This window comes from Neopelma chrysocephalum, unplaced genomic scaffold, assembly GCF_003984885.1.
Source record: "Neopelma chrysocephalum unplaced genomic scaffold, ASM398488v2 Primary Assembly neopelma1_138, whole genome shotgun sequence".
NCBI lineage: Eukaryota > Metazoa > Chordata > Aves > Passeriformes > Pipridae > Neopelma > Neopelma chrysocephalum.
In genome coordinates this window covers 360,854-377,419 of record NW_020897800.1, presented here as the reverse complement: position 1 = coordinate 377,419, position 16,566 = coordinate 360,854, and the positions used below count along the sequence as shown (strand labels likewise).

The following is a 16,566-nucleotide window of genomic DNA, read 5'->3' as shown; positions in this document are numbered from 1 at the left end:
TCCAACCAAACGTAACTTAAAGCAGTGCAGAAATGTTTATCACCCTTCCCTCGCAGCAGTGAGCGCTGGCCAATGCATTATTTAGCAGGGTGGGAGCAGTGATGGGCTGCCCTGGGGCGGGGGCTGTGACCACCCAGCACATGGGGGGAGCAGGGGCTCTGGTGGGTTGTGTGCTGAGGATGTGGGTGGGCATCGCTGGGAGGAGAGCTCACATTTTGGACCTTGCATTGGGAGAGGGACTCGTCCAGCTGTGCCCAGCAAGAAGATGGGAAGAGGATGGTAAAAGAAGGGACCTTGATGTTGGGGGGCTGAGCAGGGCGTCACAGAGATGTGCATCTCCCAAGGATGGTACTTGGGATGCTTTTCTCCTTATCCCATAGTGCCAGCGCCACGTGGTGGGTCCACTCTGCTGGCCAAGCATCATGGGCTTGGCCACTGCTGGCACGGGCAGCTGTGCCGCATCCTCCTCCAACTGCAGGTGGAGAGCAGCTCGCTCCCTAATTAGCACCTTTGTTGCTAAGTGAACAAAACGTCCCTGCATGGCCAGCTTCCTGCCAGTGATCCGTGTGTGTCGAGGAAGGGGCCTTCCATCGCCACCACACCCAGTGCTGCGGTGCACGGCCACAGGGACTGATGTGCTGGAGCCAGGCTGCTCAGGGACTGATGTGCTGGAGCCAGGCTGCTCAAGGACTGTGTGCTGGAGCCAGGCTGCTCAGGGACCGGTGTGCTGGAGCCAGGCTGCTCAGGGACTGATGTGCTGGAGCCAGGCTGCTCAGGGACTGTGTGCTGGAACCAGGCTGCTCAGGGACTGATGTGCTGGAGCCAGGCTGCTCCAGGGACCGTGTGTTCCAGGGACCGTGGCTCTGCTGCTCCACGTGCCCCTGGCCAGCCTGACGTGCCACCTCGGCGAAGCGCTGCTGTGCTGTGCCGTGTGCCCGTGCTGGTCGTGCTCCAGGTGCCGTGGCTGTCACCTGTTGTGCCGAGGGTCGCTGCTGAGGCAGCTCTTCTGTTCTGGTCTCTGGCGAGTGTATTTTCAATTACCTCTGGTCACCTCTCGCCCAGCGCCTGCCCTGGCTGGCAGGGTCAGACATGAGTTAGCTGTGAGTGTCACTGTGTTATAGGGAATAATCGTGTCGTCTTCAGAGGGACGGTATCGATGGATGTTAATGCCTGTGGAGCAGCAGCCCACAGCAGCACTCATTAAACAAGACTCCATTTGGATTGCCAAATCCCTTTGATTCTTCCTGCATCGTCTGCTGCCACATCCCAGCCCCACATCCGAGCATTGGGGTTTTATTATTTTATAGGTGCTGTAATGTTCGGGCTGTGCTGTGTGGCGGAGGCTGGTGGTGCTCTCTCCACCATCCTCCTCTTCCTCAGGATGCTCTTCAGCAGCAAACAGGGAGCCACTGGGTGGCTGGAGCACGCAGGGGCTCCTGGCCTCTGGAGGTGTTTTGGAGCTAGAATATCCCATGTTTAGGTGTGTGTGTTCGAAAATACATAATATTTGTGCTAATGAGTGATGGGTTTGTTGCCTTTGGTGTCTGTTGCTGATCACATTCCCCGTATGTATAAACTTTGCCTTTTCGTTAGTAAATAATGCCATGGAAATGAGGGTGAACAGCACGGTGACTGTCTGGGCACAGAGATGGGGCTGTCTCTGTGCTGCTGCCTGTCCTGGGCTGGCTCTGGAGTGGCCAGGCAGCCTTGAAAGGATCTGTGGAGCAAGCTGCCCACCGGAAGGACCAGCTGGGGAGTGGGAACAGTGCCGAGAATCATTTTCACCCAAGAAATTATTGTTCTTGCAAGAGCAGATTGGAAATCTATTTGACTTTTCAGCACCCTGTACCCCTTTAAACGTTTCCAGTGTATTCTCGCTGATGGGTTACCTTTTCTTTCCCCTTGGGCTATAATTAGTGTCCTTTACACAGAATTGCCTTAGAATTGGATTTGAAGAAGATAAGAATCAAATTACCACTATTTATCTTGTAAATTCCAAAAGATCTACTGAGAGGCACTGTACAAGGGGGATTTTTAAAATATTGTGCTCTGAAAACACCAACCTCCTGTAGGTCCCAGGATTCCCTCGAGGGTCACATGTGCAAAATGCCCTTGGATGCAGGACAAGGCCAGAGGTGCCAGGAGGGAGACAGGATGGATTCTTCCTGGCTGGGGGCTGAGGCAGGTACATGCAGGTGGGTGACTGGGTCAGGGTGGCAACATTATCTCAGGCTGGGCTTTGGTCTTGAGTTTCACGGTCCCAGGTAGGCTGGAGAGGAAAAGCCTTTGAAATGCCACTTCTCTCCCACTTTTCCACACTCCCACCTGGGGTCACTCCCCACTCCACTGGGCAGCTCTCAGAAGATAAGGCAAGTTGAGTGCCAGAAATGGATGGAGGTAATTTTGGTGGGCCCTGTTTTGACAGAAATTAAGCATCTGAATCTAAATGAAGGAGATGGAGAGCCTGGGCAGCTGAGATTGTATTTTCATAGCGTAAACAGTTGCAGAAGAAGATTAATGGCATCTGTGTAAACACTCTGTTGCAGTGGTGAGGGGTTGTGGTTTTTTTAATAGTTAGAAAATACTAAGTATGGCTGGAGGCAAGAGACACTGTACCTTCCTCCTGCTCACACCTTCCACCTCCTCGTCCATCCCACAGTAAATATTCCAGCCACCCTCAGCCCTGCTCTCCCTCCTTGCAGTAAATTACATATTAAAGTAGCCTGGTAACTGAGCACTGGTTGCTGCGCGATAAGCTCCGGGAAATCGATATGTTTGCCATGTGCCTGCTTGTTTATGACACCTGCCTGCCGAGCAGTTGAGCAATGCTCCGTGGGCCCAGGCTGCGCTCGCAGGAGAGGCTGCGGCAACACTGACAGATTTTTTTGCTCCCTGAGTGAGGTGTTGCCCGGAGCTGCCCTGCAGCATCCTGTCAGGGGGGTAAAATAGAAGGAGCAATAATATTTGGTGATGCAGGACACGGGGAGGCAGATGGGATCACAAGGTGGGTCACACCTTCATCCGTCTTTGGGGCTTCTCTCAGCCCCTTCCAAGGGTTTCTGCTCTGCTTCTGTTTGTCACCTCCGTGGGTAGGTGTGGGAGTGGAGCCCAGGAGTTTAAACACTCCTTCTGTGTGCCTGGGCAGGAAGGCAGCTGCCCACACACACGGGGCTTTGTCAGTGGGGGTTGGCATCCTCTGAGCACAGTGCCACACGATCCAGTGAAGCAGGGACTGTGCATTCACCAGCGCAATGCCCAGGACCCACTGGCTGTATCCCAGAGTGTGGGATATGCCCCAACTCTTTAGTTTGGGAGCAGCCAACCCCAGCTCAGCTCATGAACTGGGATAGCTCTGACTTGGGAAAATCTTCCCCTTGACTTCGCAGCCCAAGGGTTTGGGTGCTTTGCCTGCACAATGGTGGGCACCAGCCCAGGTTCCCCCTGCTCCAGTGGGTTTTTTGGGTGGGAGCAGGGCATTTTTTTCTGAAATCTCAAGTCAGCAAGCTGCAGTAATTGACCTTTTGACCCAGATATAAAGTTGGGAGGTAAAAGACACAGCTTGCAAGATTTTTATAAAACTGTTGACCTCTCACAAGATTAACTCGGAGATAATAGTAATTATCAACAGCTTATGGTGGGTCCAATCGATGGTGAACTTTACCTCCTGCCTAAAACTGAAGGTCAGTGTTTTACTGCAGCAAAGATAACTGCCATAGGTTTTCTCACCACCCCCAGTCAGCAAACGTCCCTGTACAGAGGAATTCCCTGAATGGAATGCATATGGCTCCTGTGGGAAAATGGACCCACGGGATGGCGCAGTGCAGTGCCCAGGTGTGGGTTTTGGTGATGCTTAATGCTGTAGCTGAGCTTCAGCACAGCTCAGGTGGCCTCTGTGCCACTGTGCTGGCACACCAGGACAGTGGCTCCCTTGGGGTGCTCGGGTCGGGGGAGCGGGCACGGAGAGGCAGAGCACTGCTCCAAAAAGGCACTTCCTCTTTAATAGCTTTTGATTGTGTGCTTTCACTTTTTATGTATAAAAGATAGTCCATTTAATTAACTTGAGAATGCAATTTCAAAACCACTAATGCTTTACACATGACGGCTCTTAAAATACAAGTAACGTTGCAGTGCTGTGCTGTGCTCCCTCTGCCTCTTGTGCCTTGTTTTGGAGACAAACATTCCCCCTCCCGGTAGTTCCGGATCCTTGAATAGGAGTTGAACAGATTTGGGGTGTTTGAACCTGGGTTTGCCTTGTCAGTGGGCCTGGGCTGTCGGGTGCCATCCTCTAGCAATGTCAGTGATTTCCTCCATGTCCTTGTCTTTCCCTGGATGTCACCTGTTAATCTCCAGCCAACAGCACCATGAGCTAGAGCATCTTCTCTCTGGCACTGGCGGGCAGGCTTCATTTCTGTGACCTTTCCTCGAGCCTTGGGTTTCTCCTTTGTACCTTTTTTTATAGAGCTGGTTTATAATGGATGTGCTTCTGGAGCAGAGCACACCCTCGCCACAACCCCTCACTTGAAACACCCTACAGGCCTTTCCAAGTTCCTTAGTTCTCACCAGGCATCTTTAAGCTGTCCCAGATGGATAAGGTGGGGGGAAGCTTCAAAGGCTGGCTAAGTGGATGCGGCACAGTCAGTCCAGGTGGCTTCTCCAAAACCTGCACACCCTTGCTGATGTGAGACCCCAGGGTACTCTGACCAGGACCCTCACCCAGTGCACGGATGAGCCCCAGAGCCAACTCCTCTGACTTCCCTCACTATCAAGTGGGGTTGCAGGCAGCTCCGGGGAAACCCTCGTTTTCCCCTCCCAAGTGCCTTTTCCCCAGCCTCGTGCAGGGAAAACGGGTGGGAACCTGGAGGTGAATCGCTGGATTTGTTGTTAAAAACCTGCACGCACCAACTCCCCCTTTTATTTTTTTCCCCCTTTTTTTTTTTGTAGCATAGAAACCTCTCTTTGTGGCAGAAGGCTGGGAGGGTTTGAATGCCACATCCCGGCGTAGGAGGCTGACTGGGACCATACGGCTTTATCATTCATTAATTCCTGTGCTCATTCATCCCCCTATTTAAACTTCTCTGTAAAGACGGGAGCTACAGATGGTCTTTTGGTACCCGCTTTAGCCGACAGCCCTCGGCCCCGACAAAGGGGTACAGAGGGAGCAGCAGAGTGTACAAAATATTTCCAACCATTAGAAATCGAGGTCTCATTCACCGGCGGCTCCTGTTTTGAAAGCGAATTTATGCAAGCGTCGTAACCCCCAGGCAGGGCAGGGCCAGCAGTGGGACTGAGCCCAGGGCAGCATCAGCTGCTTTTGCCTGCGATAACTTGGTGCCAGGTCACTGTTTCCAGTTTGCTTTAAGAATTTGTTATCGTTGTGGCACCAACATCACCCTTTGGTGTGGGAAGCAGTGACCAGAGTGTCACTGGCTGTGCCTCAGGTATCCCATGGCACCTCGTGCTGGCCAGTGCTTTGTTCTGGCTGTTTGCTGGTGCAGCGGCCACCGTGTTCCCAGTGTGTTTAGGTTTTGTGTGTGGTGGCAATGATGTGCTGAGCTGGGGATGCACTGGGGCCGTGGTGCTGGGAGTGACACTGACAGTGCCTCTGCCTGCCCGTGCTCCAGTTCCCACGGGTGGTTCGAGTCCCACGGGTGCAGGGGATGCTCAGGGCTCCCACTGTCTCTGTCTTGTCCTCAGGAAAGGTTTGCAGGGAAGCACCAGGGATGTGGGAATACTGGTGTGCAAGGGAGCAGCTGTATCACCCCTGGCAGAGGAGGAACTGCTGGTCTCATGGCTACTGGGGAGCTGTTGGGGCACACGGGGGATGTTTCCTTAACAAAAAGCCTGGCTGGCCGCTGCTGAGGGGGCTCCAGACCCAACCCCGGGCACTGCATTTGCTGCCATGCTCCATCCTTTCCGCGGGAAAGTTGGGACCAAAAGTTTTCTCAGGGAAAAACCGAATTCTGCAATCTCGTTTTTGCACATGCTGTGCTTAAATATTAACACCAATTGAGCAAATTGCCTTTTAACTGCCTTTATTTTCTTTCATTAACGGTATAATTTAAAAGCTCCCGAATTTGCATGGAACCTGTTGTGCATGTTGGGGCGGGGGGTGAGGCTGCTCATAAATGAATTAATTGTGAGCAAGCCTCCTTGGGGAGGTCCCACGGTGCTGGGAGGGCTCAGCAACGCCCGGGTTTGGGACACCGCGTACTTTTGGCTGGGGCTGGGGGGAGCAGAGCGTGCCGTCAGTGCTGGCGTCCTGCTCGGAGCTTGGCTTGCCCGGAAGGTATTTATTTATTTTTCAGCAAAACATGTCGTAGGCTGAGCAAAACTAATTACGGAGAGCTGAGGCAGCGTCTTCCTGTTAGTGCACCGGCGCTGAAACCGGTGCAGGAGGGAAAAACTGCAGGGGAAAGTTGCCAGTGCTGTGCCCCCGTCGCCGTCCCCCCGCGCGAGGCCCTGCAGCACCAGCAGCATCTGCCCGTGGTGTTGTGCCATGAGATGACAGGTTACAGTGTGATTCCAGCCGGCTCCGCTCGCTCCCTCCGCGCAGATGTTCGTGCGGTTTCGGGAGCGAGGCCAGCTCGGACACGGAGGATGCGATGCAGCCCCACGTGCTGCTCTGGGCCCTGCTGACAGCCCTGCTGGGGCTCGACCTGGGTGAGCTCCTTTGACACCTCCCGTTTCCATAGTCATTCCCAAAGTATATGTTTTCTAAGGGAGGTCTTGCAGTTGGATGGACAGCGGTGGCCTCAGTCCCCCTCAGTTGCCACCTCCTCGTCCTGGGCACATTGAGTCTCTCCAAAGCCTAGTAAAGTGTGGATATGCTAAATTACTGCCTTGACAAGGTGCATAATGTTCATCTCCCAACTTCCAACTGGAAATAATTAGTTATTTTTCCACCCTGGGAACTCTTGAGAAGGCAATGTGAACCTGGGCAAAGGCAGCGGCGCTGGCAGAGGGCAGGAGGAGACCAGCCCATGGCTGGGAGAAGCATCTCTGGGTATTCCATGGGGAGCATGGCATCTCCAGCCTGTCCGAGGGCATTTCTCCTGCCAGAGAAGGGCTGTGTAACAGCCCAGCATTACAGTTTCATTAATCAAAGACACTTCCACTGCCCCTGTACAGCAACATCGGTGCTGCGCCTGTCCCTCGCTGACAGCTCCCTAATTCATCTTCCCGGGGAAGGGGGGGACGTGCTGCTCTTACCGCTCCTGCTGCCAATGCTGCGGCCGTTGCCTGCTCTCCTTCCCAAACTTTTGAAGCCCAGCTGGTGTGGGGAGTGCTTTGGGAGCCTCTCTGGGAGCTGGTGAGCCCAGGGCAGGCAGTGTGCACAGAGCAGAGGCGAGACCCCTGGCTGGACTCCTGCACGCTTGGGATTCTCCCATCCCCTGACCCAGGGAGGTGTCTCTGCCCATCCCCAAAATTCAGGCGTAAAACCCGGGTGTGCACCCAGTGGTCCCATCCCAGGAGCCCAAACCAGTCCTCCAGGAGGGCACATGACTATGCACAGAGCCAGGCAGCAGCAGATTGGAATCGGGCATTCTTAATTCTAGCTACAAAAACACAATATTTTGGAGTTGCTAATAATAAGAAAGTGTTTTCATCAAAGGTTTATTCGTCTGTGTGCTGACATCTGGAGAGCTGAGATAGATATTTTCCTTAAGACTGTATTTCCAAGCCATGAGCTCTTCCCTGGCTGTTAATTAATCCTTTGTAGTTTAGCGACTGATGAAATCATGACTCTATGAAATTTTAATCCTTGTGCTGTATAGGCACAACCGACATTATCAGAGGACCCCAGGTGTGTGCTCAAAATTAGTTTGTTGAATCTCTTGCATATTTGATTACCTTATAAAACTCCTCGGGATCTGGGCTGCTTCTGGGAGCGGTGGCGTTTGCCTGTGGTTTGTGCCCATTCCTGGCTGCAGTTCCCAGGTGGGCTGAGGGGGAGCCGGGGCAGAAACCAGGGATGCACCAGGGAGGGGGCATCAGCATCGTCAGCATCTCCATAGGGAAGCGAGGGGTGGGAAGCACATGTCTCCCTGATGGAACAGAGCAGCCGAGCTGCTGATTGATTCCATCTGGCACCTGGGTGCTTTTCCCACTCCCTGAAGGGGAGGTCAGTGCAGGGAAGTGGCTCCTGGGCCCATCTCAGCTCATCCCTGCAGCAGCCACGTGGGTACCACCCTGTTTCTGACACATGTCCAGCCTCAGCCCTGTGGTCGGGTCATCGAAGAGAGCGGAAATTGAAAGAAAATTCTCCCTACTCTAAAAAAACTCTTCCACTCATTTAGGTTGCTCTGTGCTCCAGCATCCCAATAGCATATCCATTCTTCCCTGTATCCCTGCTTTTGGCTCCCTGGGGACTTTTGCCATCTCCTCAGGGCTCTAGGAGCTACAGGCTCCCCCTTTACTGGGGAGCAGTGGGATGATGCTGCCTGGACCATCTCAGGACTGTTGTCCCTGGAAACCATCCGAGGCACCGTGCTGAATGCTCTCTGTGTGTCATAGAATCCCAGACTGGTTTGGGTTGGAAGGGACCTTAAAGCTCATCTGGCTCCAATCCCCTGCCGTGGGCAGGGACACCTTCCACTAGACCAGGCTCTCAGAGCCAGGTGTCCCAACCATCCCGGAGGTCAGGAGGAAGGAGCGGCTGAGGCCGGCACTTCGCTGGTGCTCTGGTGGCACACGTGCTGCTACAGAAACCAGATGACGAATGTATTTTTAAACTTGGAATCCATGAACCGCTTATTATTTCTGAATTAGGAATCAAAACATCTGCATAATCACGCCGCTGCTGCGGCAGATGTACTCGGCACGAAGGTCACTTTGCCTTTTTGTCGAGATCTCGTATTATTTTGAATAAGCAGCGCCCCCCCTGCTCTGCCTGACGCCTCTGACACCCGTGTCATGTTGGCTCAGCGCTGCCCAGCGCAGCCTGGGGCTGAGGCTGCCCAGCCCAGCCAGCGCTCCTCTCCCAGTGCTCAGCACAGTCAGTGTCACCAGATGCCCAAAGAATGGGGATGGTGATTTTGGACGGCACATTAGTGCCGGTTATTCCAGGCAGGGCCGCGTGCGTCGCGTTAACCCCTCGGTGCCTGTGCTCCGTCCCCACCGTGGCAGTGTGGAATCGTGGCTCTGTCGGTATCCAGGTGGTGCAGTGGAGATGCAGGACTGTTCCCTGGGCCAGCAGAAGCTGCTGACACCCAGTACCATTGCTCGGTAAATTGTGCAGTGGCTGCGTTCCGAATCCCCTTCTGAAAGCCACAGATCTCTCCGGCTTCGGAGCTGGGGCAGCATCTGTGCCCCTGTCTGTGACGGACAGGAGATGCTTCCCCACTGCCAGCTGCACCACTCGGATGCAGCCGGTGGTTTCCCATCCGTGCTTGTCCCATCCGGCGCGAGCCCATGGACCCCCTTGCGTGGGGGGGCTGGGATACACAAAGGGAATGCTGGCAGGGATAAAGCTCTGTCCAGGGGAATCCCATTCAATAACGAATATTGAACCTGAATCTTAAACCAGGGCCTTGGAATACATTACAAAAAAAAAAAAATCTGTATGCTGCCCTATTTTCTGTGGCCAGTTTTTCTTTTCCCTGGCCATGGGGCTGGAAGTGCTGTTCCAGTGGGATGCTGAGAGTAGCCAACAGGAGATGCTGCCACATGTGCTCAGCCCAGGCCAGCGGCAAACTAGGAGAGTCGCTGCCCTTTGGCAGCATTTTTTCACACTTGTTGTGGGCAGGGTCTAAAAAAAGATTGGAATTGTGCATTTGGTGTTTGTGTCCTGGTTCTGTGTCAGGTGTGGTAGGATAGGAGGATCCTTTCCTTGGCTTTTTTCAAAGGGGAAGGGTTGGCATAATGCTGGAATGATGTCACGCCACAGGATCTGGTTTGAACTCATAAATTAGCTCATGGTAAATATAAATATTGTACAGGCAGGGAGTTTCAGGGCTTTCTATTGATAGCTCTCCCCTCCCCTGGCTGGTTTGTTTTTTTTTATCAAAACCTTCAGAAATAGTAAAATCTTTATTTCCCTTTCTGTTTCCTGTAAGATTTATTTATTTATTTTCAGCAGCAGTGGTGGTTTGAGGGCAGGTTTTTTTGTCGGTGTTTTCTTTTTTTTTCCTTCTTAATTTATTAAAGCGAAAAGAAGGTCTCAGTTCCCTTCCCCCTTCCCCGTGCCCTTAATAGCTCTCCCTGCTATTTTAATCCTACGGGCTGGGAGCTGAGGGCAGAGCGGTGACTGCAGGAGCCAAGCCACCAGCACGGTGGCCCGCACGCTCCGGGATCGGTCACCGCGCATCCTAAAGAGCCACGACGGGGGGAGAGTCGCCCTCCCAACAGCTCGGGTGTGACACGGGGGGAGAATCACCCTCCCGGCAGCTCGGGTGTGACACTGCTGTTAGAGGATGGAGAACGTGGGGTTCTGCCCGCTGACCTTGGCTTCCCCGTCTGCCCCCGCTGCAAACAAGACGTGGCACCGCTGCCTCGATCTTGATAAAATAGATCAGGGATGAATCAATTTCTTATCAGCTTCCCTGGGCAAGGGTGATGTAGGTGGAAGTGGGGCAGCAGTGAGGGTTTGGGGGGCATTACTGGGATACAAAGCGGTGCCAATCCCACCTGGCCTGCCCGGTGTTGGGTGCCTCACGGTGCCATGGTGGGGCTGTGCCGGCCGTGGCCGCCCCTCCGGCAGGCACCACGGTTACAGCCCAGTATAAATAAAATTAGAAGGCTCCCATAAAACTCTGTTATTGCTGCGGCACAAAGTTAGAACCACTGGAGGTTTGTGCTCCCTGGCACTCGTGCACAGCAATGAATATTTTATAGGAAAGGAAATACTTAGTGTCTGAATCTTTTTATAGCGCTGACGCTCCCGTGGTTGGTGAGCTGCCCCTCACACCCACGCCCTTCACCAGCGCTCACAGAGCCGGGTCCCCCCACCATCCCCTGGCCCCCCTGCCCTGCAGCATCCCATGGTCCTACAGCATCTGCCAGCCCCACATCCCCGCAGCATCCTCTGGTCCCACTGCCCTGCGTCCCATGGCCCCGCATCCCTGGGAGTTGCAGAGGAACGAACCAGGGAAATGCAGCAGGGTGGACAGGGGAAATCAGTGGGGTGGGGATCTCAGCCTGGTGCATGGACTTTGGGAGATGGCAGCAAAACCACTCTGTTAGTCCCAAGGACTGATTTCTGTCAGTGCAGGACTCTCAGTGCTGCACTCATGCGTGTTTTTGCCTGGCTTTGGACTTGTCAGGACTCTGCTGTTTTCCTTGTGTCACACACCCCCCCAATTCCCCCGCTGTGTTTGGTGTCCAAAATACAGATCAGACGAGGTGCGGGCAGAGATGTGCAAGCCCCCGCAACCCCTTGCCACGGATCTCCCATGCCAGGCTGCATTCCAGCCACACGCTGCTCCAGGCTTTGTCTCAGGACTCGCTGCTCCAACAGGTACAGAGGGAACCTCGGCGGCGCCGGCGCCGTTCCTCGGCAGCGACGGGTTCTTGCTTCCCCTCGGTAGCGGCCGCCCTGCCAAGCTGCGCCCCGGCCCGGAGATGACAAAGTGCCCTTTAGTTAATTGCAGAACGGATCGCCTGGAGTTAAAAGTTCTGATTTATATGACTATGGCTCTAACTGCTCAATAACACGGGCCCGTAATCTACTTTCATTTCAAACAGAAGGGTGATTTATGGGGCAGCATGCCGCTTTAGCTCAGAAATGAGGTGTTCAACATATGCTCTGTTGACATAAATTTGGAATTTATCGCTCCTGTCAAAACTGCCTGTTGGACAAAGGTGCGCATTAAGGCAATAAATGGCTCGGAATAGTTTTCTGTCAAATTTCCTAACCATTGTATTCACTCTGTTTGAGGGGAAAAATATACACTTAAAAGTAATCAAACCGCCAAGAGCCATGCGTCTTGTTCAGTATGGAGGGAGGGGAAGGGGTCTCCTCTCACTTCCAAAAATGGGTGGCAGGGAGGGGCTGGGATATGAGAGCTCCTCAAGTAAAAAAAAGCATAAGGCTGTTTTAGGCAGGTTTTTAAGCAGGCAGAGCAGGGATTTGTTTGTGGTGGCAATGGGACACTTGCAATGGTCTTTAGGTACCAGGGCTGCACCCGTACCCACACCCTGGGATGCTCCTGAGCCCCCGTGTCCCCCTGGAGTGGGCAGTGGCGTTTGCCACCGACCCCGGCCTTTTCACACGAAGCACCCTGTGGGGAAAACTCATAATTTTTACACCGCGTGGTCTTGCTGGAGTCGCCGTCCCTTTGAAGTGCTTTTTGCGGGGCATTTACAGGCCTTTTTAATTACCATCAGCTTGCGAGGGGCCAGCCTCTCGCCTGGCTTTTGTTTGCCGGGGCTGGGCGGGGAGGGGGTATCGCTGGGTTTGTGTTCTGCCTGGACAGCGTTTGCCAAAGCCCTGTGCCGGGGCTCGCTTGGGAGGGTTGGATGCAGCCCTGGGACTCCATGCCACAGGCATCTTCATCGCCCTGGGCATCCTTGTCAAGCATCCTCCAGTGATATCTCACAACCTAGAGGCTTTGGGCAGCTTCGTGTTTCCATGCACCTCAAGCAGGCCATCGAGTGGGAATTAGGGGAAACCCTCTTTTTACAAAAAAGGCGCTTTTCCCACTTGCCACTGCTCTTCATCCCACGGGCACCTTCTCAGCCGATGTGCTCGTAGGGACCTTGCAGGAGAAAGAAGCACAATTTCAGGCTCAAATCAGAATAATAAAGCATAGTTTATCTTTTGGCACGGGGTTTGGGCAGCACTGCCAAGCAGGGATGTATTTTAACGCCCTTCAGTCCCCCGCCCCCCCTTTCTGGAGGCACAACTTCAGAAGCGCGTATTGATCTTTCCCCTCAGATCTTAACAGCCCGAGCAGCCGTAATACCTTGCTTACATCTGCCAGGTTTTTGTGCAGTTTTGCAACATCTCCTTAATCCGGTGAGCAGAAATAGAACATTTCAATCATATTTCGCTACCGGGAAACGGAGCAGATAAAGCGCTTTAAGACCTTGTTGAAAGGGACCGTGCAAGATGGCGAGCGATAAGATCGTCCTAGAAGCAGGCGCCGAACGGAAAACTTTTGTTGCCGCTGAAATTTGTTGATAGAGATATTGCAGCTAAATTACTCCTCGAGCACCCCAGCGCCCCTTCTGAACAATGTGGAGGGGACGTGACTCGGGGATGTTGCAGCGCCCTGGGCAGTGGCAGGTGCAGATCTCCAGGTGCCCTGGCACCAGCAGGTCTGGGGGGCTTTGGGGCTTTGTTTCCCCACTCTGCGTTGGGGAAGGTGGGAGAAGAAGTTTTGTTGGGTTTGCCACAGGCTTGGGCGATGCGGAGAAAGGAAGCCTGTCCTTCCATTTCTCTGTTTCTTGAGATTCACTTAAAAAAACCCCAAACCTCCATGTTTTGCTCAAACTAATTAACTAATTAGACATTAATTCAGTGAAAAGGCATTCTGGCCTCAGAGAGGGCAGTGTGGGCCCTGGGGATGCCGCACTCTTCATAACAAAATGCTTTTAACCCAACGTTAAATGCAGGAGTGAGCACAGCCCGAGCCGGGGAGTGTGACAGGCATGTCCCGAATTAAAAATGCAAAATGAGAAGGTTGTCACTTATTGAGCTGCTCGTTGGCAGCAGAGCCCTGTCAGGAGGCTGGTGTTTTATTTATTTTTGCAAGGCGGATAAATCCTTTGGATTGTAAACCTTCTTGGCCTGAATTCGTGCATGACTCCTAATCCTCCGCTATGACACAGTGAATTCAGGACAAGCCTGATTAATAATTACATTATACAGCAAAGTTGAGAGTTGAATCCAACTCCTGCTCCTGTCCTTTCTGCTCCACAGCATTCGCTCGCTGCTGAACATCACAGGGTCTCCTCCTGCTCCTACTCTTCCTGTGCATGCCACCTCCTGCGAGGTGGGATGCAGGGCTGGCACTGGGGAACGGGCCCCTGTGCCCCATGGGGCAGGGGTAGGTTTGGAGCTCGAGGCTCTCTGCAGCTGTGAGGGGTGATCCTGCCTGGACTCAGAGCAGCAGGAGCTTCGTGCCAATAAAACTTACACTTCAGGGGAAGTAAAGCTAAGACAAAGCTGAACCTCCCCCCAGCACAGGCACATGGTTCTCACAGCCTGCACAGCCGGGGCTGAGCCCTCCCGTGGGAGGGTGCACATCTAGGCCTGGGCAGGACCGTTCCTGTTTTGTCTTTGGCAACAAGGCAATAGAAATACGCTTGTCCTGCTGCGGAGCGATGATAAATGGTGGCTGTGATCAGAGGTCGGCACACAGTGATGGGCTGTTACTCCTCAACACACACAAATACTTCTCTGTTTACAGCATCTGATGTTGAAACTTTGCACGTGCTGCTGTTGTGAGTCCTCCCCAGCCGTGGGTCCGAGCGGTTCGTGGTGACCGAGGGCTGGCAGGGGGCAGCTCGTGTGTTGGGGGCTGAGGGACGTTGATCAGCGTGGCTGTCAAGTGCAGAGCTGGGTGGCTCTGCAAAGAGTCTGTTTGTCACCAGTGGAGGTGGCAAAATAAAGCACCAAGCCCCCATTCCACGTGTTCCAGGCATTGCATCCCTCCACGCACCCAGAGCAGCAGAGGCTGTTGGGGGGAGCTGAGCAATGGCTGGCCCCAAAGGGGAGGGGGAATGGGTCTGGAGGGGCTGCCATGGGACAGCAGTGATGGCTTGGGAGTGAGATCAGATTAGGTTGGATTCATTGGTGGTTGTAGACTTGGACAGTGCTCCTTTAATGCTGCCTGTTAAAGGTCATTCCATTTGGTGGAGAGCTCCAGCCTTGGCTACCCAAAGATGGAGCACCAATGTCTTTGCTGTAAAGGCTGGGTGATAACACAAGGTGTGGCCATTGCAGCCCAGCCTGGCACCTGCTGCCGTGGGCAGTGCCCCGGGCGGAGGGGCCCCACTGGTGCCCAGGATGTGGGGGATGCTCAGCCCCACGGCGTGCTGCGGGGTGGGCGACGTGGTTGGAGGTTGTGCAATGCTGCCCGGGTGTAGCTCAGTGTGTACCTGGGGCTGCCAGGAAACAGTGAGTGGCAAATTTCCTGTTTGTGAGCTGGTGGTTGCGTTTGTTGCTTGTGATTTGTGTTGCGCTGAATTTGGATGGAAATTGGGATTTGGTTAGAAATGCACACAAACAACCTCTTAAAGTGGTTGGGTTTTTTTTGGCACACGGTGCCCTTTTACAAAAGTGCTCAGGGCATGGGGAAGGAGTTTGCCAACACAGACTTTGCCTGAACTCCAGATTTTAGATTTATCAGGTTTATCAAAAGACTCGAATGACAGGAGCAATGACAAAAATTGACCTGGAGAGGGTTGTCTCCTCAGTGCTTGGAAGTCACACAGGACCTACCCTGCCCATGCCCTCCCTGCAGGGCTTCTCAAGCCAGAACTGACTTAGGATGATATGTGGGTTGTGGGAAGCACTGGGCAGTTTCTCAGCGTTGTCTCAGGTCAGTTCCCTCCGGCGCAGGACTAACCCCACTCTGTTCTCCCCTAGGAAGCTGCACAGCGGGATGAAGACGTACGGATGCGAGCTGTGCGGGAAGCGGTTCCTGGACAGCTTGCGGCTGCGAATGCACTTACTGGCTCACTCAGGTGGGTTGGGAGGGGGTGCTGGGTTGCTCTCCATGCCTGCTCAGGGGTGCTGCGACCGCTCAGCTCACACGTCTCGTCTGAAGCAGACACGTGCAGAGCCGGCTGCACCCTTCCCTGGGCAGCGTGTTGCAGACTTGTTCTCCAGTGCCCAGTAATTTGATTTATTTAAATATTCTTTTTTGGAGTTTGTTTTCAAGTCCTTAATTGTGGAAATATTTTCCAGGCTAAGCAGCTCAGAATAACAAACTCTACATGCCACGCAGCTGCTCGTGGTCAGCCCTGCTCGTGGTGTGAGCACTGGCTCCACCTCGGTGCCCGTGTCCCAGTGCCGTGCTCTCCCGTACAGGCCCCCGCTGCAGGTTCGTTAGCACAACTGCGGAATTAGGCATTCTCTGCCTAATGAATCTGAGTAGCAGGTTCACGGGCTGCAGGGCCTTTAATTAAATAGATAGGGAAGGGCTGGAGCGCTGCAGCAAAGGGAAGACTTGTGCTCTGCAAGTGGACAGGAGCTGATGTTTCCCTTGGAGGTGCAGCCCCTGGCACAGCTGGGGGTCAGATGAGAACTGGGGATGGCCACCAGACCCCTGTGCTCAAACACAGCCGGGAGTCCTCCCCACTCCAAGGACAGATTACTTGGGGGTGATGGGTACTGCAACCACAGCTCTGCTTGCAGGTAGCGTGGCAGGGAAGCTCTATTATATTTTATATAGTTTTGTACACTTGTAGCTATTTTTTGCCCTTTTTCCCTTTTTTATTCCCCACTACCCCTTGTTCACATGGCAGGGGCTGCCGCCCCCACATTCCTTCTGGCCAGGTGCTGCTTTCTGCTTTTTGGGGTGTTGAACCTAGCCCTGACCCCATCCCCACCCCACCATTTTTGGGGACAGACACTGGCTCCTCAGGGTGCCCATGGGCAGTGGCAGGTTGCTGGAAGAG

The 16,566-nt window shown here is 53.7% G+C and overlaps 1 protein-coding gene across 4 annotated transcripts in view; it reads left to right on the top strand.

Annotated features, from left to right (window-relative positions):
* Positions 1–16,566, top strand: part of ZBTB16 (zinc finger and BTB domain containing 16) — a 54,150-nt gene that overhangs the window by 11,069 nt on the left and 26,515 nt on the right. For all 4 annotated transcript variants that reach the window (XM_027699250.1, XM_027699248.1, XM_027699249.1 and 1 more), the window contains one exon: positions 15,533–15,630. In XM_027699250.1, the coding sequence (XP_027555051.1) occupies positions 15,533–15,630 (98 nt within the window). The remainder of the gene's footprint in view (positions 1–15,532; positions 15,631–16,566) is intronic.